Source organism: Chamaea fasciata, unplaced genomic scaffold (genome assembly GCF_029207755.1).
Source record: "Chamaea fasciata isolate MVZ Bird 193981 ecotype frontalis unplaced genomic scaffold, bChaFas1.0.hap1 SCAF_7, whole genome shotgun sequence".
In the NCBI taxonomy this organism is placed as follows: Eukaryota; Metazoa; Chordata; class Aves; order Passeriformes; family Sylviidae; genus Chamaea; species Chamaea fasciata.
The window spans coordinates 39532195-39560129 of NW_027094092.1; the positions used below are offsets into that span (position 1 = coordinate 39532195).

A 27935-nucleotide genomic window follows, 5' to 3' on the forward strand; every position below is an offset into this window, starting at 1 on the left:
GGGATGTTTCATCTCTGGGGATGAAACAGTGCAGTCCTAGCAGAGAAGGAGGCTGTTGGAGCCTGGCCCAGGCACCTTGGCCCCTAGGAGAGCCCAGGCAAACGTTTTACCTGGCTCCTGTTCAAGAACTGCTGTCAGGACTCAGATTAACATGAAGGTTATTTTCAGTCAAATATTCCTACAGCCCACCCCTTTCCCCTCCCTTACAGTGATTGAATTTCTTTTTTCCCATAGTGCTTTGGAAGAGAGGAGGAGAGGAAAAAGGCAGGGCAGAGAGGGTGCCCAGGCTCCCTGTATGAGAGAGCTGTTTTGTGTCCAGTCAGCCAGGACAACGTAGCCCCACTTTCCACAGGGGCCTGAGTCTTGCCTGGGCCAGGTGTCCTGAGCAGCTGTGAGGGTTGCAGGCATCCATTTCCTCTGTGAGAGGCAGATACCCTGCAGTGATGGCCAGGCTGCTGGCCAGGACCTGCTGCTTCAAAGCTCTTTCTTGGGCTCCCAGATGCCCCTCTGGGCTGGTGGCTGCCAGACCCTGGAGCCATGGGCCTCTCACTGCCTACATGCCTGAAGCTATCGCCTTCCCCAGACCCAAGGACCATCAAGATTTGTACAAGGTGTCAGTGGAGCAGAGTGACATCTTCTGGGGAGCACTAGGAAGGAGCCGGCTCACCTGGATCACCCCCTTCCACTCTGTCCAGGACTGTGACTTTTGCCAGGGCAGAATCTCCTGGTTCCTGGGTGGGCAGCTGAATGTGACAGGTAAGGAAGGAGATGGACGTGGGATCACACCGAGTGCCTGCAGGTGCTTCTGTGTGTGTGACTTCAGCCCTGGGACTGTATCGGAAGAGCGCAGAATTAAAGGTATGGAGAGAGGGGGTCCCCAAAAGGTCCAGTTGGTCCTTCAGTGGCTTTAGTGTAAGGTTGTGGCTGGGTGATTATTGCTGGAAGCAACTGGGTTTCATCGGAGAGGTTGCAGCTGGATTGTTCTGGGAGCTGGGTTGCTCTCCCTCAGCCCCTGTGGATCCCACAGCAGTGCAGTAGCTCTGTCCTGCAGGACCACAGGCAGTAACACTGAACCCTGGGCATTCAGCAGGCAGGATTGCTCTAGGCCATTCCTGCTCAGTGAAGGCAATATGTATCTATAGAAAGCAGAATACAGGAGAAATGAGCCATACTGTCACCACTGTACTGGGAGGCTCTTCTGTGGACTGGGGCTATTGCCGGAGGGGGACTGTCAGGGGAAGACACAGGGGCTGGTGACACTGTGTCCTGCTCACAGTGCTGTTGGTCCCCGTGTTCAAAATACAAGACAGACCTCTGAGAAAATCAGATCTTATGTAATCTATTTGGGAAAGAGAGCAAGAGTTATTTGCTTTTGGGATTTGACATTTTACTCTTTCCCCTTTTATATGCATTTCTTTCTCTCCTGGAAAACTACAAATGGTCAGGAGAAAAAAGCTGGTATGCAAACTGGGGCTGCTGCATCATCCCATGACTTCAGCAGGTTTAAGGAAAACAGGGAGTGGAACAAGGCTTCTGAGGAAACTGCAGCTGCCAGCAGTGTGGGAAACTTTACATGGAAGAACTGCAGCCAAAGCCTCAGCTTACGATGTCCCTGGAAAGCCAGGGGCTGTGCACTCTGTATTTACCCTGGCTCTTTTCCATCTTGGACAAAGGTACTCTGCAGCCTTCCTGTGCAGAGCTTCACTTTGTCCTACATTTGATATTTAGGAGCACTGCCACTGAAAAACTGCCCTAGTTCACCTCAGAGGCAGCTGCAAGGCAGTGCTGGGTGGAGTGACGTCTTAGTTAATGTTTACCAACACTCTGAGGGTACTGGGGATGTGACCTCCAAAGGGACTTCAGGCATTTTCTGCTCTGGACTGCACGTGGCTGCAGTTAAGGAGGAAGCTGATAGTGGGATTGGCAGGTATTGGAGTGGTGAGGAGCATAACAGACTTAGGATGGTGCCTGTGACCTCCTGGCTGGTATCCACAAAGGTTGCCCAAGGCTAATGCTGAGAAGATTCACACACAGCCCTGACTTTGACCTGAAAATGGGACTGCCAGTGCTGGCTTTATGAGAGGTAAGAGGTACTGAGGGTTGCTTTATCAATGATACTGGGTTTTCCTTTCCAGTGAATTGTCTGGACCGTCACGTCCATGTAGCCCCAGACAAAGTGGCCTTAATCTGGGAGAAGGATGAACCTGGACAGGAGGTACGGGTGACATACAGGTCAGTAATTACCTCTCAAGATATGAGAGGCATATTGTAGCACTGCATAGGGCTGATCTGCTGATGCAGCATCCCTTCAGAGAGGTCCAGAGTGTGGTAGCTCTTGGCTTGCTTGTGCTGATCTGAAACTTCAGCCTACCCCCTGATTAAATCTTCTGGGCCCTGAGGAGTCCTTGCCCAGCTGGGGAGGCAGATACAAGCCCCTTGGGGCAGCACTGCAATGCTTGTAGGTAAGACATACAGGAAAGTCACACATGTCCCTTCCCACCCAGGTTCCCGTTATCTAAACTTCTGGGTAAGTGGTCTGCAAAAAAGGCAAATTTGCAGCTCCAAATGTGTTGAGAAATCCCGTGCACATCCTCATGTCAGCAGTGCTGCTGGATTTGGCTCTCCGGGGGGACTGCCTGTCCAGCCCTGCTAGGTTGGTTTGGGGCCTCCCACCTTCCAGCTTAAATTGGCTGCTCTCTGAGTCACTGCCACGGAATTCACTTAAATCCCTCTGCACACCAAACAAGTCCCTCTGTCCTCTCTGACTTCAGGCCTCACACGACAAGTATGACCAGCCATCCCTGCCAATCCCCATGCATGGAGAGCCCTTCCATAAAATGACTCACTGTTGGCCAAGCTGTGGTTCCTGGGAGGGACACTTCTTGGGAGAGGCATCTTTCTGTCCACTGCTTTCGTACAGCAGTTGTTCTTGCTTGACCTCAGCTTTAGCAAAGCACGGGACCCTGCTTTAGGGAAAGATATCTAACTTCTCACATGTAACCTCCAGCTGTGCAGGGTAGTGTGTCACACTGGTTGTACAGGTTGGTAAGAAATGTGCAGGCTGTCATTGGGAAAGTCAGCTGAGGTGTTGTGGATTTGCTGAGCCGGAGGAATTGCCACTGGCTGTTGTACAGAAATCATTCTAATTGATGTCTTTTCCATAAATAGCAGTCTGTGTTAGAGACTCTCTCCTTCCCACTGATTTTTACAGCTCTCCCATGGTCTTCCAGAGTAAGGCGGGTTAGGGTATGTAGGGATATAAGCTGTGTCCTTGTTATTCTGAGGCCCCCCATCTTTATGCACACAGGTAAGGTCTGCAAGACAGTCTCTAACTGTGTCATTGCTTCTTTGGGCAGAGAACTGCTGGAGCTGACGTGCCGCCTGGGAAATACCTTGAAACGGCAAGGGGTGAAGCAGGGTGACAGGGTGACAATCTACATGCCCCCGTGCCCACTGGCAGTGGCTAGCATGCTGGCCTGTGCCCGCATCGGGGCTGTGCATGCTGTGGTGTTTGCTGGCTTCAGTGCAGAGTCTCTGGCTGACAGGATCCAGGATGGTAAGAGGCAGTGGGTAACAGTGACATATTTCCCTTGGAGGACAGTGCTGAGCTTGTTGGTTAGCAGCTCCAGGGGGCTCAGGGTTGTGTGGATGGCAAAGGTTTTCTAAATGAGACTTCCTGAACTCTCTGAGAGTATGCTGACATAATGTATAGTTATGGAGCAGGTACTAGCAACCCAATAAATGGCATGAGCTCACTAAACACCTTCCAGTCCATGGGATGAACAGGTTTTCTCTTCCATCCATGGGACTGAAGGATTGGGATACAATGTCTCCTGTAAGGGGATGCAACACAGGCAGAAATGAATGGGAAACCAAGATGCAAAGCTGCTGTTCTAAATGAAGGACATGAGTACTAAGGGCTGAGAGACAGAGATGTGAAAGGTCAGGGTAGAGCTAAACTGCTCTGTGACTGGTGGAGAGGGGCAGAGTTGCTTATGTGGCTCTTTTATCTTCTGCAGCTCAGTCAGAGACGGTGATTACAGTGAACCAGGGGCTAAGAGGTGGCAAGATTATTGAGCTAAAGAAGACAGTGGACCAGGCTGTGAAGCAGTGCCCTGGAGTGAAACGGGTTCTGGTTTCCATGAGGACCAACAGCAAGATTCCCATGACAGCTCTAGATATGCCCCTGGAGGAGGTGAGAGGCTGCCCAGCGATTTTGCCACTTCTCCTGGGCAAAGTGCTTGCTCTTGGTTCAGGGACACTGGGTGGAGAGGATCTTGCCTGGCCCTGGCAGTTTTGCTGGCATTGACAGAATTTGGGGACACTGCCCCACAGCAGCAGTGGCAGTCAGAGCTGCACACAAGTTCAGGACAGTCCCAGTAGCCATTAGGATGGGCAGCTGGTGTGTCTTCCCACACTACCAGCCCTGTACTGTGAGGGGCAGGCAGTGCAAGCCAGAGCACACAGCAGGGTGGACAGCGGCCCTAGAAACACACGAGACATGGCCTGCTACTTTGTGAGTCCAGCCTTGGACTGCCACTACCCTATCACACATGGGTCTGCTGGTGGACCTGGCATGTACCTGTTACCCATAGCACACAGGGTGGCTAGGCTGCCAGCATGGAGCACAACTTCTGAACAGGTGAGCCCCTGCCATGTCATAAGCAGGACATGAAAGAACGACACTCACCATCAGGTTGAGAAGTGAGGAGCAAAAGAGGAAGTTTATTATGATTTGGGGTTTAAATAGGATTTGGAATTTAATGAAGGATTGGAGAATGAAAGGACCACTTCTCTGACCCCAGTGGTCAACTCAGAAGTTCATCACAGAGAGGAATACGAAAACAATCTACTTTGTTTATGTTAAATGTGTGAGAAACTCCAGTAGAAATATGTAAACAATCAGAAGGCTGAAAATCAGGGTGACACTGCCATGCATTTCTTCTGGAGGATGTTTGTGGGGAGCAGGGGGGTATAGGTGCTCAGATGGGAGGGAGATCGGGAGAGAGGTGCACAAGCAGGTGTGGGGATGACACAGGGGAGGCTGTGAGACCCTGGGAGAACTGCTGTGCTTTTCCTGCAGGAGATGATGAAGGAGGATGCATACTGTGAGCCTGCTGTCATGGACAGTGAAGACATGTTGTTTCTTCTCTACACATCAGGCAGTACTGGCAAACCCAAGGGCTTGGTTCATTCACAAGCTGGTTACTTGCTGTTTGCTGCTCTCACACACAAGGTAATGAATCCCAGCCACAAAGTGCTCATGAGCCAGCAGTTCACAGGCAGTACAGGGAAGACACATGCTCCTTGTTGCATTACAAGCTCATCTTTAGCCAGTGCAAAGCCTCTGGGAAACCCTCCAAGCCCCAGCAGAACATATCTGTCTACAGGTAGTGCTCCATAGCAGGGTCTCCCAAGTACATTCTGCTCTGAGCTACCTTCTTGGCTTTCATCTTTCATTGTCCTATACTAAACAGAAACATTGGATAGGATGCCTTGCAAGAGTAATTTTATATTACTGGGTTAGAAGGAAAAAGTCAATTGGTTCCTAGAAACTGTGGCTTTTCTAAGTGTAACTACCCCAGTTCAGGTGGGAGATCAAAGGCAGTGCTTCTGGGAGGAGCACATCTGACAGTACCTGTAAAATACTGGTGAGTGCCCTCATGACAAAGGGTCCATATCTGAAGAGTGTGGGTCATCTTTGGGAAGAGGAAAGCCTTTAACCACGACACATGCCCAAAGCAAAGTTAGAACTGGATAGAAGAGCACTGAGCCCAGCACAGAGATGCCTTTGGCTGGAGGAGTGGTTGGAAGGAGCATTCCTATGACATAATATGAGGTTCCATGTAAGAGGGAGTTCTTACCTGAACAGTCCCTCAGCTTTGGATATGGCTCTTCCTGAGTGTGACTCCAGTTCCAGTAGTGCCTCAGACCACACACCCTGTGACAAAGCAAGCTTAGGGCCAGCTGGGTCTTCTCTGTTCAGCTGTGAGTGCTGAAGGCTATACCTCCTGGGGTGTGTGCTAGAGGTGCCCTTGGCTTTCCTATGAACTAAGCTGTGCTCAGTTTGATGGATGACCCTCTGAAGACCATCAGAGTAGGTTTGCAAGAGGCAGGGCTGTCATTCCAGAATGGCAGTGCAGGGGGTGAGCAGCATGTGGCCATGTTAGCTCCCAAGAGCACCGAAAACCTGGACACAGGGCTGACACACTCAGATCTCTCAGTTGGATGGGGCAGACTGCGGCTACCATAACTCACTGCTCCACTAAAAAGAGACAGAAGAACCAGAAGAAGCTTCCCTTATGGCACCTTGGAACACCTGAGGGCCTGGAGTCCCCAGATGAAAGTCAGCAGGGAGCTGCAGGAAGAAATGAGCGGGTCTGAAACCACAGAAATCAGAGGAGAGAGGAAGAAGTGATAGGCTAGTGGGAGAGTGGCCCCTGGGAAGCTTTCTGGGCACTGAGTAAATGGAATGAAGAAGAGTGCTTTAGGAAGCTGGTTGTGTTGCTGCCAATATGACAGCACTCAGCTCTGCCCTGCACAGAGTAGTCATCATTGCTTCATGTTCCAGCCTTGCAACCAAGGGTCTCATGAAGAATAAATGCGGCAGTGGGAAGAAGAGCTTGTTTTGCTTTCTGCCTGCAGGCACAGCACTGCACTCACCCAGCTGAGATGGAAAGATTCCAGCTCCTGTGGGCAGGCTGAGGCTGCTCTGGGCCAAGGCATCACATGGTCCCTCTGCTTGCTGCCTCACTGCTCCTGTGCTGGGCTCCTTACTGTGCTTAGTGGGTTTTGAGTGTTCACTGTCCATCTGGAGTCCAGCAGTGCCTACAGGAGGCTCATGGAGTCCTCTGCCTTTTTGCCTTTGCCTACAACTCCTCTCCTTCCAGATGGTCACCTAAGTACCTTTCTTACCCAGAAGGTTCTATTTTAATACTACAGGATCAAAAGATTGGATCAGCCTTGTCTAGATACCAGCAAAAGGAAAGAAAGGCTGTATCTCTTTCCATTGGAAAAGAGAAAATTTGGCTGTGGGTTTTGGGGTTTTTTTTAAGTGTCTGTCTCCTGCATCTTCACAGTTTGGGGTTTTTTAAACTTCAAATTTATTTAATTAATTTTTTTTTTCCTGATTAAAAAAGACCAAAAAAACCCCACAAACTCTTTGCAGGAAGGTGTCCCTGTAGGGGTGGTAGGAAGCCAGAAAAACACAGTGACATTAGGGCTGACAGAGAATAAACTGCTCCCTGTTGTGCCCCTTGCCAGGAATGCAAGCCCAGGTGAAACCCCTCACTTCCTCTTTTCTTGTTCAGTATGTGTTCAGCTACCAGGACAGAGACATCTTTGGCTGTGTGGCAGACATTGGCTGGATCACGGGACACACCTATGTGGTCTACGGCCCACTCTGCAATGGTGGTACCACTGTCCTTTTTGAGAGCACTCCTATCTATCCTAACCCTGGTGAGTGAAGTGACTTACGGGAGCTGGGACATTCCACAGCACCCTGAGATCCACAGCAGGCAGGGACCTGGTGGCTTGATGTCAGGACATGAGCAGCAAGGGCACTGTTGCCTCAGCAGCAGCCCGTGGGCTGTGCCTGGTAGAGAGCTGCAAGGGAAAGTCTTTTCCTCTGCTTAGGAAGCCACTGCTGCTTCTCCAGGGGTGGAGCTGTTAATGCCTGTCGCTCCCTGCAGAAGGAACAGTAGCAGAGCTAGGCGATGTGAAGAAAAAGGGGCTGCTGCTCCTGAACTGCTTCCATCCTTAACCTGGCCGAGGGTCCTGGCACTGCTGAAGTCTTTGCTCTCACCTCTTCTTTCTCTGCCTTGGTGTTGGGCTGGGAGGACCGATGTGGATACTTACTGGCCCTGTTTCCATTCCAGGCCGCTACTGGGAAACAGTAGAGAGGTTAAGAATTAACCAGTTCTATGGGGCGCCCACTGCCATCCGCCTGCTCCTGAGATACGGCGATGAATGGGTGAAGAAGTACGACCGCTCTTCTCTTAGAGTGCTTGGCTCAGGTAAGTGCAGCAACATGGGCTGGGGGAGCAAATCCTTGGACATCACATTGTGTTTCTTCCCACAGATGCCAGGAGTAGCAGCACATGAGACCCCAGAGTCAGGAAACTGCACTATTTCTGCTATGCCCCCTTCTTTCCCCTTGCAGTGGGGGAACCCATCAACAGGGAGGCGTGGGAATGGTACTTCCGTGTGGTCGGCGAGACGCGATGCCCAATAGTGGACACTTGGTGGCAAACTGGTGAGATGCATATGATTCCTTGTTCCAGCTTCTGCTCTCCCAGGCTTTAGGAGTGACCTGCTGCTTTGCTGGACAAGTGACAGTGGTTGTTGCTGACAGTCTTGTGTGAGCAAGGCTGTAAGGGCCCATGAGCACCCAAACATGGAAGAGAAAAATGGCCTTTAAAGCTAACCCAGATAAATATGGGGATTTGAGGGCACACCTCAACAGATCCCTGCTGAACTAAATGAGCACAATCATCCTTCTGCAAAATTCCTCCCCCAGCTGTCTGGCAAAGTCAGCCCCAGCCTGTGCAGTGTGTAGTAAGGAAGAGGGCAAAGGCTGTTGGCCAAGCAGTACTACTTGGCATTCCTCTTGTCCCCGACTTTGATGAGCATTAGTTTCTTTTTCTTCAGAAACAGGAGGCATCTGTATCTCACCCCGTCCTTCTAATCCTGGAGCTGAAATCCTTCCAGGCATGGCTATGAGACCCTTTTTTGGGATCAGCCCCTCCCTCTTGGACAACAAGGTATGTTTATAACCTGCAGTCTAGGCTCTGGCTCAGACCCCTTTCCCCCAGGTACTTGCAATATGTACTTGCCAATGGGAGTGAAAATCGGTTAGCATGTCTTTCCTGCTCATCTCTGCTAAACAGCAACCTTCCTTTCTGGAAAGGGTCAAACAGGGAAGCTGTTCTTCCAGCTAGTGCAGAAGTTGAATTGTTGTCTAGTTTGCATTGTCCTGACAAGAGAGGCTGTGTTTGGGCTCCCTGGCACATCTTTCCAGGAAGGATAGGGCTGGGCAGGGACAGCCAGTCTCCCTGGAGAGGCCCTGCACCCCACCATGGGAGGCAGTTTGTTGCAGACATATGCTGGGAGAGACTAAGCCTGTTGTGTTGAAGTGAGGCACACAGGACCCTCCTCACTGCCCTTCCTGACAATTCCATCACAGGGCTGTTAAACAAGGAGTAGCTAAACATCCCAAGTACCTTCAGCCATGATTACTAAAAGGGAAATTTTACAGGGAAATGTCCTTCTGGAAAATGATGTCTCCGGAGCTCTTTGCATTTCACAAGCCTGGCCCGGTATGGCACGAACCATTTACAATGACCATAAGAGATTTCTGGAAACTTACCTGACTCCTTATCCAGGTAAGGAAAACATGAGGCAGGACACTTGCACAAGTCTGGTTGGGTATGGTTGGGTCTGCTTGCTGGCTTTCTGTATGGAGGCAGGATTCAGGAGAGCTGGTAGTGCTCCTTTGTTCTTCCAGAGACCCTCCACAGTCCTGAGGCCTTTCATCTCCCCAGATCTGATATCACAGGACTGCCCCTCAGCAACCTCCCCAGCTGGATCACACATTGTTTTAAGGCAGTGGACTTATCCTTCTGCTCGCAGTCCCCCTGAGCACAGACCTCTTGCTGCATCTCTTGCGAACCCTGTCAGCCTCAGTGACTCACCCAGAGGCACTGAGCAAGCCCAAGAGTGTGTGTGTCTTGAGGTAATGTGAAGAGGAGAAGCAGCAAGACTACAGGCACTTGCACTGGAGCAAAGTGCTCCCAGCACATGGTGATGAGACAGGCACAGCATTAGCCAGTACACTGCAGAATGAGGGCAGGAGCCTGATGATAGAGCAGGTACCAGCAGAGGCAGAAGACTAACAGGGAAGGCACATTTACCCTGAGCAGCTGAGGAAGAAGCAGAGTACATGGGCCCTGAAGCCAACAGAGAGGAGGAGGGGAAATGTGAGAGTATGGCTGCTGAGCAGCTCACATGCTCCCTCCAACAAGTGACTATGGCATGGTTCTGGCTACTGCAGGATTTTTCTTCACTGGGGATGGTGTGTATCGTACCAGTGAGGGCTACTACCAGCTAACAGGACGGCTGGATGACATCATTAACATCAGTGGACACCGGCTGGGCACTGCAGAGGTGGAGGATATTGTGGTAAGAGATGTGGGTGGGAGGTAAAACCATCCAAACTAAAGTAGTCAGGGGCAGGAGGAAAGACCAGTGCTTGCAGACCTCCTGAGGCAAGAAGGAAAAAAGGCAGAGGCCATCTGAGGCCCTTCCTTATCTCCCTGCATTATTGTGGGCTGCAACAGCCAAGTCAGGTCAGGGCAGCTCCCAGGTGACAGCCAGCCTGCCAAAAGCACTGAGTCCAACCCCTGCCCTGTTCTCTTCTAGGCTCACCATGAGGCAGTGGCAGAGTCTGCTGTCATTGGCTACCCACATGAGATCAAGGGAGAAGGTAAGATGCTTTCTACCCTGCCCTGAAACATCCCCCAGGGCTATAGCACTGCAGGGGGAAGTGGCGCTGGTAGCAATGCTGTGTCCACACCATACAGCATGTTAGCAGGGATCTCAGCATAGCCATCACAACCTGCACCTGCACCACAGACCAGCTAGGCTTTGCATAAGGTGGGAGCAGCACAAGGTGGCAGCAGCAGTGCTTCTGTGGCCAAAAGCATGCACAGTTTTGGCGACAGAGCACCCCCTGAGGCTACCAGCAGAGGACTCTCCTGGCACTAGTTCCAGGCAGGGTCTCAGGGGCATGGTATGCACCGTGCTCAGTAACCTGGTGGTCCTTCTGCCAGGAGCCTACGTGTTTGTTGTGCTGAAGAAGGACAGTGGCTACACACAGGAGACTCTTGCTGCCGAGCTACGGGAGCTCGTCTCAAAGAAGATCGCTAAGTACGCAGCTCCAGATTATGTTCAGGTAACACAAGCAAACTGGTCCAACAGCCACACTGGCAGATTGGCTGAGCCCTTTCTCTCAGCCTTGACTCTGCTCCTCCCCAACACAGGTCACACACCGGCTGCCCAAGACACGGTCGGGTAAGATTATGCGTCGGGTGCTACGGAAGATTGTGGAGGACAAGGCCAGTGAGCTCGGGGACCTAACCACCCTGGACGACCATGAGGCTGTGCAGCAGATCATAGAGGGACACAAGCACCTTGTGGAGCAGCAAAAGGGCCACTAGCTTGGCTCTGCCAGCAGCCACCTCCTCCTCCTTCACTGCAAAACCAGGGAACCATCCAGAAACGCAAGTGGTGGCCAGTAAGTTCTCAGATCACACCTCCACTGCAGTCTTGGGAGTGACCTGTCCACAGCACAAGAGACCCTCAAAACATGTCTCCATACAGCCATGCAGACAGAGAAGAGAACATGAATCATAGGCAGAAGAGTAAGGGGAGACAAGCTGTTTCATTCCATGAAAGCAGAGGGCAGATAGCCCTCCTTGAAGTTCCTTGAGCATTGCAGTAGCTGCAGAGGTAGCAGCAGGCAGGATGTTCAGCCCTAGATAGGGATACTACTCCTACCTCTGCTCTGCTCTTTAGCAATAGTCTTGTCCAGGACCACTGCCAATATACAAACATCTCAAAGCCCAGAAAGAAAACACCCAACAGTCTGGTTAACAAATACTGACTCTTCTCCACAAAAACAGTTTGAAAACTGGCCCCAGATTTTAATACAAAAATGTTCCTTTCACCTGTAGCTGTGTGTTACAACGAGAGCAGAGACATGCCCCTTCTCTGTGCTATTCATTCTCCTCCCCTTGTCTCCTCCTGGAAAACACAATTCTTGACAGAGCCACAAGGTACATAAATCTTCTGCAGAGCTGTGTATCAAAGACAGAGCTCCTAGAAAGGCACAGAGGGCAGAAAAGGAGGCTGCATTCCAGCCTCACACCAGTGTGTCCCAGACGAAGTGGAGGTTTCTCTGGCTCTTGTTTCTACAAGACCCAGCAGCAGCTTCTCTCAGGGAGGCCCAGCAGCTCAGCTCCTTTCTCCCATGAGAGCCAGGGAGGCAGAAGGAGGCTGGGAGAAGGATGGCATAGTTGTATCTGCTCTTAGCAGAACTCCACACCATGAGTTCAGACATACTCTGTGTCTATCAGCAAAATCCGGAACTGGTCTCGCACTGTTTGACACAGCTGCTAGCTTGGCAGCTCCATGTCTGCTATTGGGAGCTCTTCCACATGTGTGCAGGTTCTGTGGCTGGCCAGACAAGGGCATGTTTTTCAGTGTCCTTCCTCAGAGGGGAGTCGCTTCATCTTCTCACATCGAGTAAACTCCCATGTTCCCTCCCCATGAAGTTTCAAAATCCAGCTGTGAAACTGCAATTCAATAGCACAAGACTGAGGTATGTCTCTACAAGGGCATGGTCCCCCCACAGTGAGATCGTCCAGCCTTAGTCACTCCCCTTTGCTCACCAGAGACCCACTCTACCCCACCACCATGAGGGAGGCATGGAGCGCTACCTCCCTGTCTCACCTTTTCCAGGCTGGGTCTGTGTCCCACACTGATCAGTGTCATGCCCAGCTGAAGGCACATACGGTACAGTTCATGCTCCACCTCTTCTGTCAAGGCACTGGTGGCTTCATCTAACACTGAAAGAGAAGTCGTAAGACCCACAAATCCTCTCCCCATCAGATACCTCCTGTAGGCAAGAGCAGCAACTGCCAAGAACATTTCACATATTAACTGGAGTTCACCAAGAGCATCTGCAGAAGGCAAGTGAGGAAAAACCTAAAGACTCTGGTATTCCTCTGGCACAGCTGGTGTCAGGCAACTAGGAAAGCTGTCCTTCCCCTCAAGTACTTGAATCCATCCAAACCACACCGTTCACCTCGCTCCTTTCCCTCAACAGCTGCCAGCCACTGCCTCATCCCCATCATGGCAAAAGCCAAGACATGACCTTCTCCAGGCAGACCATGTGCCAGAGTGCCAGGCTGAACAACAGTCAGCACAAACCTTACATGGTCAGGAGACACACATGGAGCATGTAGGATGGCCTGTGGCACCTTCCTGACTATTAAAGGTAAATACTACAGACCTGGAGCAAATAAATTCAAATCATCTCTACAGCTTTTAGTTTGCAATTCACAGGTTCCTTCTGCCCAGACATCACTGAGCTGTGCCACGGGCTTCAGGGGAAAGAGAGGTACTTACATGTAGCTGCCTGCTACCAAAACTGGCTCTGTTAACCCACATCCAACCTGGCCCTCATGGCAAGTCCTCCAAGAACTCAAGCCCCCAGCAGAGCCTAAGGAATTGGCCCTATTAGCTAATCACAGATGCTTCTGTGGTCTCTCAAGACTGTTTCTCCCACTGCTCCTTGTCTTCTTTTGCTACCTCAGGGCTAAACCTTCCGTCTTGCCCTACAACCACACAGATGTTCATGAGCTTCAGATATGACAGCTGCTGCCACAGTCCCCAACACATGCACTTCTTTACATGCAACTGGCGAGCAGGCTGACAAAGTTCTTCTTCTGTACCATTGGACATGGACCATGAACATTAATCACCAGTTCCCCATGAAGAAAAATGTCTTATGTACAGCCTCTTGATTTACCACCCTCCACACAAGTAATGAACTGTTTTCACATTTCACAAATGAATCTTCTGTGTGCTATGCTGCTAAAATAATGGCCAAGACAAAGCATGTTCCTAGCTCAAAAGGGATTTCATGAGGTGTCTCTGCACCAGCTTCTCTATACACCAAAAGCCTTGTCTTTTTTTCTCCCCTCTTTTGTACTCAGTCACTCACCTGCATATTTTGGCTGGAGGTAGAACAGCCGTGCAAATGAGAGCCTCTGCATCTCCCCTGGAGACAGGATGTCATACCTGCAGCAGGTTTGAGATTCAACACCTTCCTCAAGAAAGAGCTTATCTGCTGAAAATCTTACAGCTTCTGATATTGGAGACCAGCAGACAACTGTCCCTGTGTGTCCCTTGTGCCTCCCCTCCATACTGGGCCCGGCACTGCACCCTTGTACACAGTCAGCTCCCTGCAGAACACCACAGCTAGTGACTGTTGGCATACATGCTTGAGGCATGAAGGTTTTGCTCCTGTATAGTGTCCACATCTCACAGAACACAGATAAATCCAGCAGCAATGTGCATGTGCTTAGAAGTGTTCCCCACTCAGAAATCAACCAAATACATACAAATAGTGAGCTCCCTTACCAGTTCCAGTCCACCTCTTCATCCAGTCCTCCAGCCCTTGCCAGCAAATCAGTCTGCAGAGAGCACAGCAAACTTGTGAACACAGTCCCCAACCCTGTCAGCCTATGGCCCTAAGCACAGCCACCTGCTTCTCACTGGTCTCCCTTTCCCCACTCGTGCTGAAGTTGTACCGTATCTCTCCTCTTTCTGTCCCATAGACAGTTGTGTCCCAGGTACAGACAATGTCCCCACATAAGTTCAGCACATGATGCTGTGATCAGCAAAAAAATCATCCCTTCTTCCCTCACTGGTGGTACCGGGAAAGAAGGCAGCAGTGCTACCAGTGACTCACCAGCCCAGCCAGCTCCAGGAATCGCACAATCCTCTCATCATCTGCAGATCCTAGGGAGAAAGCCACACAGCATAAGCAGAGGCAGTGTGTGCTGAGGCCACTGCTGAATGAAGGAGTTGGTGGGGCAGGAGGGAAGAACTGGAGTATCTTCTTAGGCTCAATGTAGTTGACCTGACCTCTTAGTTATACCAGATCCTGAGCTTAGGCAGAGATAGCCCCGAAGACTGACCTTCCTTAAAAATGTTAACCATGCCTGTGAGCAGTATACCAGGAGGTGGCTGGGCTCCACAGATACACCTGAGATTTGCCTCAGTTCATGGCCACAGCCTGAACACAAGGATCCAGGCTTCAACTGCCAAGGCCCTGCCCAACAGCTGCTCTCTTAGACCCGGGACTGCACACTACAAGTGGTGGAATCATGGAAATGGGGTTCAGGTAAGAGCCAGAAAAGGGACCCTGTGTGGGGAGAGAAATACCTCAGGGTGGGTCAGCTGTGGAGCAGAACATGCACTTGACCTGGTACAGTCAGCATCTATGGATGTTGAGTAGAAGGGCTGTGCATCTGCCATGGACCTCTCTGAAGCTGCCAGAGAGTCATAACAGTAGCTGATGGCTATAGTTACTCTCACCAAGATTGTGACTCCCAAGTGTTTAAAAGAAGCAAGTAACACTGCTGGACATCTCCAAGCTACAGCAGACCACATGTGGTCTGGCTTTGGAAGAGGGCAGGGGAGAGAAAAGATCCATACATTCTGACCTGGGATATAATTTTGAAAAAAGTGGAACAGTAAAAGACGGAGGTGGATGGAAAATGAGATGAAGGCAAACATGGCTTGCTAAAAGTCAGGCTGTACCAAACAAATCAGACATATCCCAACAGCAATATACATCATGTCTAGCACAGCAGGGAAAAGCACGGCCAGCTTGTCCTCATTGTACTATAACAGCAAGTTCTAATCAAGTGAGTGTGCTCCCTCACAAAAGGATGGGGACACAGAATTGACCTTAATACACACTAATCTGCTAGGGAACACCAGAGCAACAAAAGCAAAATGGATGAGTGTTCCTGATGGGTTATAGCAGGGGAGAAGCTGCACTGGGTATAGGACAGTGAGGCAATACCACAGCATTGGTTAATTGCTCTAATAAAGTTCCACAAACCTGAAGGTGGATAGATCTCCTTCAGGGGGTAGATAACCTGTTCAACAGAGCAAAAGAATCCATATCAGAGGGAGCTGGACACTGCCCATCAGAGATGCAATAGCATGAACTCAGGCACAAGGGAAGGAGCAGCCACAGGCATCCTCCCTCTTGCAGGCCTGTGTGCACCCCACGGGTTTGCAGGGCATGACCACAGCTGGGAGCAGAGCTGAGGCCAGAGCAGACAGGCCCTGGGCTCACCTGCTCACGCAGGCTTCCATCAGTGAAGAAGGGCCGCTGTGGTAGGAACACCACTCCTCGGGGGCCAAAGCAGGTCAGCATGCTGATGCTCCCTGCACAGAGACACTCATCACACCTGCACTACCAGGCAGCAACTCCCCACTGCCCTTGGTAGTCCTATCCCATGAAGTAGCCAACAAGTCCCCACAAAAGTGTGTTTGCAACAGAGCAAAGCAGTGAGAACCAAAGATGCTGACAGAGATGGGTGGCTCAAATCAGTTATCAGTGACACATTCACCATCACATGGTGGCACTGGCCTCACAAACTGCCACACTGTCACCTTCCCAACTCAGGGTAGCTTTGGTTGAGAAAGAGAAGGCTGAGTCAAGCAGCAGTCCTTACCCTGTGTGCTCTCCCAGAGTCCTCCAAGGACCCTCAGGAGAGATGTCTTCCCTGTACCAGTGTTTCCCACAATCATCACACTGTTTCCTTGTGAGATCCTGAGGCTCAAGTCCTTGATGAGCAGCTTGCCAGAGGATGGTACTGAGAGTGTCACTCGCTCCAGAAGGAAAGCTGTGTCCCTTGGCACTGGGTCCTCCCCAGAATGGCTGCTGGGCCACCACCAAGACAAAGAATGAGAGATCCAGGGGTAAGTGACTATGCTGAGACTAACAAAGATCAGACACCTTAGACCTCCTGTGCATCTGTGACAGTAGCCCTGCCCCACACACCCTGGGAATGAAAACTGACAGTGAGCACTGCCTGCTCCAACCAAATGCATGCAACAGACTATGACACCAAGGGCCGCCTCCACCTAATGGAAACCCCACACGCTGGGATGTAAGCTGCAAGCCAGCCAGTTGCTGAGGGACGACTCACCCATCCAAATCCCAGCTGGTTTTGGCTTCAGAGTAGTTACCATTCTTTTTTCTGCCAAGGCTCAGCAAGGTCTCCTGCAGTTCACCAATCCTACACACACAGGAGGCTGCATGAATGCCAGGGACAATTCCAGCAGCCTCCTCACAATATCCAAACTTGCCCATGCTTGCACACAAGCAACTGTTTCTTTTTTTTTAGCCCAGACCTGGGCAGAGTTTTGTCCTGCACTTCCCTTTCCTCCAGAGATGTGCCCACAGATAAGCTCACCTGTGTGTGTAGCCAGCTACATCAGTCACAGTGCTGGAGAGATCTATGAGCTGGCTGAAGCAGCCAATGAGGTAGATGGAAACAAAGGCATTCTGGGGAGAAATCACATGCCAGAGTAAGGGTCAGTGCTGAGCTGGGGCCCTGACCCTTATTCCATGACTGCAAGGAGGCAGCCAAGGAGTCCACACATTTGGCCACATCAGCTGTCTCAGCAACATGAAAGAGGGGTGGTGAAGTCACCCAGGGTGATGGGAGTGAGGATGACCACATTTGAAAGAAGCAGGGCGTCCCTGCTCAGTACAGTAGTTTTTGCCAGGCAGACATGTCCTGTCACCCAGGGATGGTGTTTGCAGAGTGCCTGATGGCCTGCCTAGGGCCCAGCATGGTTGCCCAAGTCACACAGATCCATGCCACCAACTCTGCCTCACCACCATATATGGCTCAGAGCAGGCTGTCTCAGCCTGCAGTGTCCATTTAGCTATTTTTAGCTCTGTATTCTCTATCACAAGCCAGTTTCAAGTATCTGGTAACGAGTCAGGTCAGAAAGGTGAAGGCAAGCCAGCTCTGCCTCACTGGTGGCCAGGCTCATCACAGGCAGTAGCCAGCACATAACCCAGACCCACAGCACTGCACAGACCCCATCCCCATCTGCACTACTGAAAACCAGAGACTTTCTGACCTCCTGTATTTTTTTAGACACAGAGGTCTGAGCTGGGAAACACTTACGTAAATGCGTCCTTGACAATTCTCCCCCCCCCGAGTTAATCACATACCAGCTGGCTACAAGTTCCCATTTCCATGACACCGTAAGTAGGGACAGTCTAACCTGAAGATCAAGTGCTGCAGGTTATCTAGACCCAGGGCCACCAGCCCCATGTGAAACCTCCATCCTCAGTGCCGGCTCACCCTCCACAATGGGGTCACAGAGATTACCCTTAGCTCACCTTGCTGACAAGGGCACTGAGCTCTGTTGGACTCAGGTCACCGTAGACCCCAGAAAAGATGGGAATGGCAATGACCACGTAGCTCAGGATGCTGCCCAGATAATCAAAGGTGTTGGTCCCAACTGGGCACAAACACATTGAAAGAAGACAGTGAGTTAAAATAGAAACCTCTGTCCCAGCCAGGCCCAAGTGCTGACCCTGAGCCCAGTCAGAGGAAGAGCCATGTTCTTGCCTCAGCCCTTTATGATGAACCAGAGCAGAAAAACCCATTTTGCAGGATAGCGCAAGCATCAGGGTGAAAATCCATTTTCCAGGCAAAGAGGACTTTGGGGCAGGCCCCTGAGCAGAGAATCATCATCCAGACAGACAGCTCAGGGACTACTACGGGGAAAAAGCCACTGCCTGCTTGTTGCTGTGCTTCAGGGGCCTGACTGATTCACAGTTAACAGGAAGGAAGGGCAAAAGGAAGCTCTGAGGTGAGATGGTTTGCCACAAAGTGTGTCTTGGGAGCACACAACAGGCAGAAAGACTTATGATCCCAAATTCCCACAGACACTTCTGTTCAGGGTTTTCCCTCCATTACACTGCTCAGAAGTTTACTGTGCTGCTGAGATCAGGAAGAGCTGTCTTTATAGGGGTCATTTAAAGAAAAAACCTGGACTCGGTGAAAAAGGGAGAAGGAGTATTTACAGGGGACAACTATGCTTAAGGGTCAGGCTGTACAGGAAAGAAGTTTCCCCAACTCCCAACCACATACACAGTCCCCAAAGCTCAAGCCCTTCCCTCTTTTCTTAGCATGTTCTTGTGAATACCTGGTCCACAAAAAGCCAGATTCTCGGTCCTCCACAATTTTGCCTCTTTATGAGGCTTTTACACAAAAGGATTCCCATTTAACATTGCAAGAGGCACCCTGTGTTCACCCTCAGGGCTTTCACGGACCAGCAAGAGGCAGAAGAAGAAAACACAGCACTCACCCAACTGCTCTACCAATAGAGTTTCACAGTGTGTGGGCCACCACAATGGAGTTACCACACATCCCACTTCACACCCAATCTGCCCACTCACTGTAGAGCCACAGCTCCTTGCCTATCAGCTCCTTCTGGGTCTTCAGCAGTCTCTGCAGCCTCCGGTCTGTGCGCATGTGCTCCACTCGCCCAGCCCTGTAAAAATAAGATTGCACGTGCCACAGACATCCTAGGACCATGGGCTTTAAAACTGAAGCTCTGAACGGGCCTGGCACCTTTGCCTCCAACTAAAAAGCTCTTTATTGACCAGGAACTGAACAGCCAGGACTGCCTTCCTGAGGGTATCATCAAGAAACTCTGGCTGAAGCAAACAGTCCTACAAATCTCTCCCAGAGCCCATGGCTGCTGCTGTCGCAGCAGGAGGAGGTAAAGCCAGGCCAGACACTATCAGCAAGGCTGCAGCCTGAAGCAATGTACACCCAAGATGAAACAGTTCCCAAATACACCCTGATTGGAAAGGAGGCACTGCTACACAGCTGCACCCAGAAAGGAGAGGGCAGAGGAGAGTCTAGGGGGTGATAATCAGCCCACATGGCCAGCATGGCCATCAGCCTCAGCCCACCTCTTCCCATTTCCCACTCCACAGGAATGGGACAAAGCCAAGTCCTGAGGAGCGCAACCCCTGGTACAGGTACCACAGCTCCACAACTCTCCCCTTCCCAGGGTTATCTCCATCAGGTCACCCACCACACAAGTTAATGGTGATGTTCCAGTGGCCAGGCTGAGCCAGGAGCAAGGTAGTATCTCCTAAACCACCACCTTCCAGCAAGTGTGACAGCTCCTTTGGCTGCTTTGCAAGGCCTGGGCTGCCCTCAGGTGGCAAAATGCAGAGAGAGCTCCACATCTCGCTTCAGACTCTCACCTGCTCCTGACATCCAACAGAGGCTTGTGCCCACTACACAAACCACGCTCCCAACGTAGTTATACAATGGGAGTCACTAGGGCCCAAGAAGATAAGGCCAGAAAGCAGCACAAAAACATCCAAAATAGGATTTTTGAGGTCTCACTTCAAAAGATTCCCAGTTCACAGAAAAATACATTTTCTTTCTCAAAAATTCACCTGGTTAGAATTCAGTTTGGCTTCACTGCCTTATAACGCATTTCAGGTAACTACTGAGCTGCAATCTTTGCTTTCCATGTATCAGGAAAGGAGAAAGGCTTGCACATAAGGAATTAAAGGTGAGAAAGGAACCAGGGACCTTTGTTCTAGAGCTATTATTCTGTTGCAGATGAGAAGAGATTGCTGTATTGGTTTCCTCTTTTCCTCCCATTCACTTCACTTTTAAAGCAAGTTTGCCAAAGGCTTAGTAACAAAAGTGAAAAGGTGGCAGTGCTCTGCTTGTGTTTCTTCCTTTACTGAAACGATGTTTAGGCAGTCTTAAGAAGACAAGATCACAACCCAGAGAAGTTGAGCAAACAAAATCAGCCACTCACCACATGCTCCTCCCCTTGCAGGATTCTAGGAATGCAACGTAATAAAAAAATCCTTTATTTTTAATTATGACACATACCATGAAAATGCCTGGTTGTGTGCAACTCAGCTAAGTTCTAGTTTCACACAAAATGAAGTTTTTCTACTAAAACACTGTACTGAACCAAGACATTCTGTTTTCTGGTATAATAATCCACTTTCCATTTTCTACTTAGTAATAGAATAAAAAAAAATTCTAAATTGTGAGGGAAAGTACTGTTTCCCCCAAAAGTACTTAAATAAGGTAATGTAATTACAATATCTTTTCCATTACAAAAAACTATCATCAACGAGTAGGAATCAATCAGAGTACAAAGAAATAACTCAGGCTTGCCTGTGCAAACCCAGATTGATTTTGGTTACTTAAATCTGTCAATATAAGTTGTTATGAAATCAGTGACTTTGAATCAAACCACTGTGGGACCGCACCACAACACTTGAAATGCCTGCTCAATAGAGCATGAAGGAGCCAAATACAGATCAAGGACAGGGAAGACTGGAGAGAGGACACGTGCTACAACTCCTGGAAGAAGTGTTGATTTCGCAACATATGGGGCAAAGGCAGACTTGTGACAAGAAACAACTAGCTCCTGCCACCCCAACACAAGCTACACCAAATTCATACCTCTTTTCCTGGTGAACCAAGCGACAGCTCAACAGGCTTCAGGGCATCACTAAATAGGGGAGGTGCTGCCGGGCTCCTGGTTGTGTGCTCAGCTCAGGAGTGAATGGCATTGAGCAAATTCAGAGCACCAGTACAGCGTATGGAGGGTCAGGGCACAGACTGACCAAGAGGAGCAAAGCAGAGGTAAGGTGGCCAGGTAGCTAGCACACCCACAGAAGACATGCAGGCAAGCAGCAGCGGGATGGGGCCAGAAGCAACATGCAACAAGTCCTCAGCAGAACCAGATTCAATAAGACTTTGAGCAATCTTCCAGGTAAGGACCTGGGAAAACATCAGTAATGGTCTCTAAGCCAGCACCGAATCTGTATCTGCCTCTAAAGATGTTAGAAGGGAGACAAAGGAAAGATAGTTGTCTCCAGTTGCTGTGGATTACTTCTGCAGATGATGGACAGAATGCAAAGAACAGAGTGTCACAGCTGTATGATGCTGCAGTGGAAGGGACAGAAAGCTGCAGCAACAGAACTTGGGCTCCTTTAGGATATGTGAACACAAGGAAGCTCTGAACTGGGACAATCCTTATGAGGATATAAAGAAATTAACACTACTAACCTGTAGAAAGCGGCTGGTTCTGCATTGACACGAATCTGCATGTGCTTGAACCTGTACAAGCAAAAAACATCATAATTGTACAAAAATGCTCAGTGAATTATGCAGCCAAAGCCATTCATAGAGGAAACTTATCTTGCATGTTACAGCAGTGATCTGAGGCATCTCTTGACAGAAATACTCAACAGGCTCAGAAAGGCACCAGAGACGAAGGCTTAACACGAGCTGCCATCATTCAGGGCCAGCTCAGTGCTGCATTTGTTTGATATCCTGCTCTCTGTGCACATCTTAGCCCTTGGGCTTACTGTTTGCTGCTAATCCAACATCTCCACCATACCACATCACCGCAGCCACCTGCTCTGGGCTGGGCTCCCTGTGCACAACAGCTTATGCTGCTGTCCCTGGATGCCTTGAGCCCCAGGGAAAGTTACAAAGCCCCTGCTACACACACAGCCAACTGTGTCAACCAGGGGGAGGAGGTGAGTTACAGAGCATATGGAAAGACTGGGCTGCTTTAGGAACCCAGCGAAGACAGTGAAGTAGAAACCTGATTTCTGTCAGTAGACGCAGTTCACTGAATGTGCATCTGCACCCAAGGAAGTTTCATGTGCAGTTTTCTTCAACACATTCCTAGCAGAAGCACCAGCAGTGAGCAAGCAAACAGCTTGAAGACTGAGCTGTGAGACTGAACCAAAGGCAGTATCAGCCATGACACAAGGCTGTGAATGGTTGGCAGGGGCTCAGTACACCGACTTTGAGGCACCATTGCAGAGGTAGCCTTCCCTGAGGGTGGGGAAAGTCACAGACAAGAGAAGTAGCTACATACACAGTACTGAATGAGGACAAAAAAGCAGCTTTCACAGAGCTGCCAAGGGGCAGTGAAAACACAACTCTGCTGGGACTCACCTGAAATCTCCCTCCAGTTTTTCCTGCTGCACAAGTTTAGACACAATTGGGCTCATCAACACTTTGTTAATCATCGTCCCAATGACGAAATACCCAAAGATGCTCACCGGGCCTAACCAGCCTGTGCTACAGAGGAGAAAGAGAAGTCAGCTAATAATCCAAGCAAAAGGACACTCCTGCACCATTAGGCTCAAACAATCAGAGCCCTCTGCTGTCACCTCTCTTTGCTTTCACAGAAGTTTGGGGGCCAACACTGTACATCCCAGCATTCCCAAGGCAGAGTTCTCTTTGGAGTGTAGAGACCACTCACCCATGTGTACAAATATCTATCTGGGGAGTAGCAGTATGGGTGGCAGGCTCCAAAAAAAGAACACAGAAAAGAGGTGTGCAAGCAGGGCCAGGATACATCCTTACCTGTGAAAGCACTGGTATGTGTAGTAGGCCAATGTGAAGGGTGAGATGACGAGCTTGCTGGCCATGGAGCTGAGCTGCCTGCAGAACCTCTCCACATCCTGGCTGATGCGCTGGTCCCTGCTCAACACAAAGAGCCATTGACACCATTCCAGCCCAGAAGCAAAACCCAATACTAAAGCCCTAACAGGGCACAAAACAGGCTGTTTCATTGCATGAACATAGGACAGGCTGCAGGTGAAGAACCTTGGCTGGGAAGGACCTGCAGCTCCCCCACAGGAGACCATTTTCACAGCCCAGCAGGACCCACCCAAGGGCCTTCATGGCACCCAGGAAGAACAACTCCTGCCATTGCTTTCACCCTGTTCCTTGTATTTATCCCTTGTTCCACTTTCAACAATATTGTTCAACACTTGCGCTGAAGATCTCTGCATCACTGTCCTTTACTCCTCCCCTGGAACAACCCCCATACTATGAAAAAACAGTGACGCTCACCCTAACCTTCAGTGCTGGGCTGAAATGCCATCAGACCCGAGCTGATCCCTTGGCTATGCATGGAGTGCCTCTGGTTCCTTTGCTCCAAAGAAGGAGATGCTTCCACCCACCCCACCTCCCAAGAGCAGGAAGCAGCACACACTTCTCACCTCACTAGCAGCAGGCACATGGGTGACAGACCCTCAAGTCCCACCTACCCCACTGCTGAGCAGGAGATGCACTTGGGGTAACTAGGAAGAATTTCAGTATATCTACATCTCAGCATCTCATCTGTCCAGAGCACATGGATGAGGGTTTCAGCCTGCTGTGCTAAGCTCCAGTGGAAAGGCCGTAACTTAATGCTGGAGTTCAGAATGAAGAGCAAGGGTGGACTCCTGATTAGTCTCAGTGCAGATACAACCACAAGGACATTCATGTTTTAACACTTTTGCAGTTCTGGAACAGCAACGGATTTAATTCTAGGGCAGCTCTCACCCTGACTGACCTTACAGTCAGCATTTTTCCTTTTCCTCAGACTGTAATATTCCCATAAAATTGTAACTTAAGTTGTGCTATAGTCTCATAGAAGGATATTGCTTTTTACAAGCTGTTAAGTAACATGAAATGAAAATACATGAAACACACGAAAGCATCAACTCAAATGCCCTGCTAGGTGCTGCAAGTGTTTGTATGCCACTCAGAACCTACTCTTCATTCCTTCAAAGTGGATGACTCCATGCATTTATCACTCAGTTTGGTTTGCACTGCATAATGGGAGGTCTCTGTTGCTCTAGTTTGTTCTCTAAGTACCTGGTGCACAGAAAAAACCTCTCATCAAGGAATTGCAAGATGAAGAGATTTTTTGCAGTGGTACCAAAACCACACTAAACAGTAAGATTGAATGTTGGAACAGAAGCAAGGTATGATGAGACATATTTCACATTTGGCTGCAAAGGTCAGGAGAGCTGTCTCTTTTGCTGCAGGGCAGACTGACCCAGTTGTCTTCTACATTTCACTGTACAATATGAACACTTTCCCTAGTTAAAAATAAACCTGAGCAGAATAATCATGTGGTGACTGGTGACAGACACAGTTTTTTAACCTCTCGTTGCAATTCCATGCCACTGCAAAACACTATCAGAAATGAACATTTAATGACAGTGGGAGTAAACCCAACAGCAACCTGGAAGTGCATCAGCTTGATAATGACCTACAGCTAAACATGTAGAGCTCTTTGACCCAAGCTGAGACCTTTCTCCTTGCTTACTGCTCCCCCTTAGATACCCAGCATGTCTGCTTGCAGCAGCCACACAAACCATCCTGCTCTGCAATGAAGGAGCAAGGACGAGCAGCCAGTAGCAATAGGCAGCAGAAGTGCAGAAGCTGCTTCAGTTTCTTGAAGATTCCACTATTAACAAGTTATGAGTCCCTGCAAGACAGCAACTTTTCCCCAGGACTCTGGGCACGGTCTCCTCTTTATCATCAACATGGGAAATGGCATCAATGCAGTGACTAGATCAGGGGTGGCCACTCGAGCATAGGAGAACTTGGGAGTCTCAAAACAAAAGTATAACACCACATTATTTGGAAAACATTCCCCCTTTATTTCTAGTTTTTCCACTACTATTTAATAATAACTTTAAATTCTGGAGGGGGAAGAATCAGAGAGATTCTACACTGAGATTAGCTCAGCTGGTTAAAGCATAGTGCTAATCACAGGCTCAATCCCTGTATGGGCTATTCATTTAAAGAGCTGGACTCAATGATCCATGTGGATCCACTCCAACTAAGAATAATTCGTGATTCTGTGACCTCTCACATGATGTCCAACATAGGATTTTTAGCTCTTCACAGTGTGCAGCTATGACAGCAGTGCCCTGTGTGCGAGGACAGGCTGGAAAGCCAAAGTCCACACACAGCCCTGAGGAAGGGCATTCGACCTTAGCTGCACAGCCCAGGTAGATCTACAGCTCTGCAGGAAGCAGCACAGTGCACAAAGCAAAATGGAGAGGGACCTCTTGGGGGCGGAAGCTGGGATCCACAAGGAGAGACTGATTGCTCCTCCTCTTAAATTTCAGGTCACCACTGACACTTCCTTCCAAGGAACAGGAAAGGGAAATGCAACCCTCATACAGTGCAAAACAAAGCCCTTCCTGGATGTGGCTCCCATGGGTTATCAAACCACTAAAATACAACTAAACTGTATTCAGCTGCAGATTCTGGTGTTTGAAGTTCAAAGAGAACAAGGACTGCCCAAATGCATCAGCTGGGTGAAGGAGAGGCACTGCTGACTCCAGCCAGGCCCTTTGCAACATCACAGTGTCAAGGATTGAGTTGGCAGACAGCATATTTCACAGCAGCACTAGATCCCTGATCCAATGGGCATCCGCTTTCCTTCCAACTGAAACATCCTGCCCCTAAAACCACTACGACCAGCAGTCACAGGAGCTCCCACCAACAAGTATCACCTCCCACCGAGGTAGAAGAGGGTGCCTAGATTTGTGCCTAAATGCTAAAAGCTTCTAGGGCTCAAGCCCCTACCCAGAGACAAAGAGTAGTCAGGAAAAGGTGCGCAGCAGCCCAGGAGAAGCCAAGCAAGACACTGAAAGAAGCTGCTGGCAGCCTACGGGTTATCGACGTCCTCACGCAGCACGTGCAGGCTGTAGTAGACCTGGCCTTGGAAGTAGCAGCTGTGGAGGTATTCAGTGAGGGATTTTCTCCAGTTCACATACATCATATTGCAGATAAACTGGTCGAAACTTTTTAGCTGGAACAAGGGCAAAGAGATGGATGGGGAGAGATAAGTGAGAACAAACATTTTTTCAAAATGAAATAAAAACTAGCAGTTTGTACTAGTTGATCTGGGCATGGGCAGACTTGAATCCTTTGTAACCAGGATCATGCCAGGAGCCATGGGCAGCTTTCCCTTCCGTGAGCCTCTGGTCTTACCGTGGAGTTCACAACGATCAGAGTCACGGCAACGGCAGTCAATGTTTTGAATCCGGAGAAGTCCTTGTTCCCTAGGACCTCATAGTACTGGCTGGGGATGACGCCAACCTGGTAAATAACCAGCTGCTCTGGAGGAGAAAGGCAAGCAGGGGAAGGAATTGATGGACTGCCGTGACAAAGGGACCACAGGAGCAGACGTGGGGTGCAGCCCCCCCATCCCCACTACCCAGGCTCACCCAGCAAGGCGACACCGAGCAGCGTCAGGAACATGAGGGCGCTCGGGGAGGGCCATCCAGGAAAGAGCACGGCCAGGAGCCGCAGGAACCGCCGCAGGAACAGCCCGTCCAGCCGGGAGGCAGCCCTTCAACGGAGGGAGACGGGGGACGGCAGTGAGCTCGGGGGTTCCACCCCACCTCCCCTCCGCCACGCCCCGGCCCAGCCCGGTCAGTCCTCACCGCCCGCCGGCCCCGGCGCCCCCCGCGCTGCCGCTGCCCCCCGCCATCGGCGCCCTCCGGACCGAACCAGCCAGGCCAGACCCAGCCCCGTGGGCGCTTCACTTGAACATTCACCACCACTCCTCGCCCTGCATCAGCCCCGCCCGGGGGCGGCCGCCGCCGCTGCCGCCGCCGCTGTCGTGTGCGGCGTCACGGCAGAGACCCCGCCCGCCAGCGCCGCCTCCGCGCGCCATCCAGACGGCAGCGCCCCCTGGCGACGCGCCGCGCTGACCGCGGGCACAACGCCCCCTGGCGGCGCCGTGCCGGCTGTGCGTGGTCAGCGCCCGCCCCGCCCGCGCGGTCCCCACACAGCGGAGCCGGGCGGGCCGTCATCCCGGCGGGCCGTCATCCCGGCGGGCCGTCATCCCGGCGGGCCGTCATCCCGGCGGGCCGTCATCCCGGCGGGCCGTCATCCCGGCGGGCCGTCATCCCGGCGGGCCGTCATCCCGGCGGGCCGTCATCCCGGCGGGCCGTCATCCCGGCGCGGTGGATGAGCTCCCGTCCTTCACCTCCTCCCCGCCCGCCTGCTCACAGAGACGGACCGTGGTGCCGGGCAGGGACGAGCCACAGGCCGCAGGGCCGGAGAACCCGGGGGCTAACGCCTCTCCTGAGGAAGGAGCTGGGCAGGCACGAATTGTTCCCTCTGGAGATCCCAGAGGCCGAGGGACAGTCGCCGTGGGCAGCAAGTACTGCCCACCTGTTACAGGGGAGACAAAAAAGAAGTACCAGTACTAATTCTGCACATCCGTCTTATTTTGGGGTCGGCAGTGAAGTTTCAGGTTGCTTCCAAAGGACACACAACTTGCAGTGGCCATTGTAGGAGATTTCTCAAGCCGGCTCATTGGGATTAGGCAGCGATCCCCAGCGTGATGGTGAATGGCAGTGTGTGCTCCCCACCCTGCTGCAGGAACGGGAACAGAGCAATGCGAAACCCCAGGCAGAGGGAGGGACTTCAGGAAAGCAGAAA

At 50.8% G+C, this 27935-nt stretch overlaps 2 protein-coding genes across 8 annotated transcripts; one reads left to right on the top strand and one right to left on the bottom strand.

Moving 5' to 3' along the window:
• On the top strand, positions 1-13778 carry LOC136292581 (acetyl-coenzyme A synthetase 2-like, mitochondrial). Of its 2 annotated transcripts, XR_010721920.1 has the most exons (16): positions 1-157; positions 235-756; positions 2136-2232; positions 3357-3556; positions 4020-4195; positions 5084-5236; positions 7311-7458; positions 7878-8015; positions 8162-8254; positions 8650-8762; positions 9257-9383; positions 10052-10179; positions 10420-10483; positions 10830-10951; positions 11040-11293; positions 12887-13778. XR_010721920.1 is itself a non-coding variant. In XM_066188487.1 (15 exons), the coding sequence occupies exons 2-15, from the start codon at positions 444-446 to the stop codon at positions 11214-11216; spliced, it is 2049 nt and encodes a 682-aa protein (XP_066044584.1). In that variant the 5' UTR covers positions 1-157; positions 235-443; the 3' UTR covers positions 11217-12295. The 2 variants fall into 2 exon arrangements, 1 of the variants encoding a protein (XP_066044584.1); XM_066188487.1 differs by lacking the exon at positions 12887-13778 and having other exon boundaries at positions 11040-12295.
• On the bottom strand, positions 12258-27392 carry ABCD4 (ATP binding cassette subfamily D member 4). Of its 6 annotated transcripts, none has more exons than XM_066188490.1 (19): positions 26930-27392; positions 26711-26835; positions 26475-26602; positions 26153-26292; positions 23055-23171; positions 22641-22766; positions 21738-21788; positions 19094-19167; positions 18008-18129; positions 17064-17155; positions 16797-16886; positions 16320-16528; positions 15938-16029; positions 15698-15734; positions 14537-14586; positions 14206-14258; positions 13787-13863; positions 12511-12626; positions 12258-12353 (listed from the first exon to the last, which is right to left on the bottom strand). In XM_066188490.1, exons 1-19 carry the CDS (start codon positions 26974-26976, stop codon positions 12258-12260), a joined length of 1842 nt encoding a protein of 613 aa, XP_066044587.1. In that variant the 5' UTR covers positions 26977-27392. The 6 variants fall into 6 exon arrangements, with proteins under 6 accessions (XP_066044587.1, XP_066044586.1, XP_066044585.1 ...); XM_066188489.1 differs by having other exon boundaries at positions 16320-16525; positions 19073-19167; XM_066188488.1 differs by having other exon boundaries at positions 19073-19167.
• Positions 27393-27935: the final 543 nt, after the last annotated feature.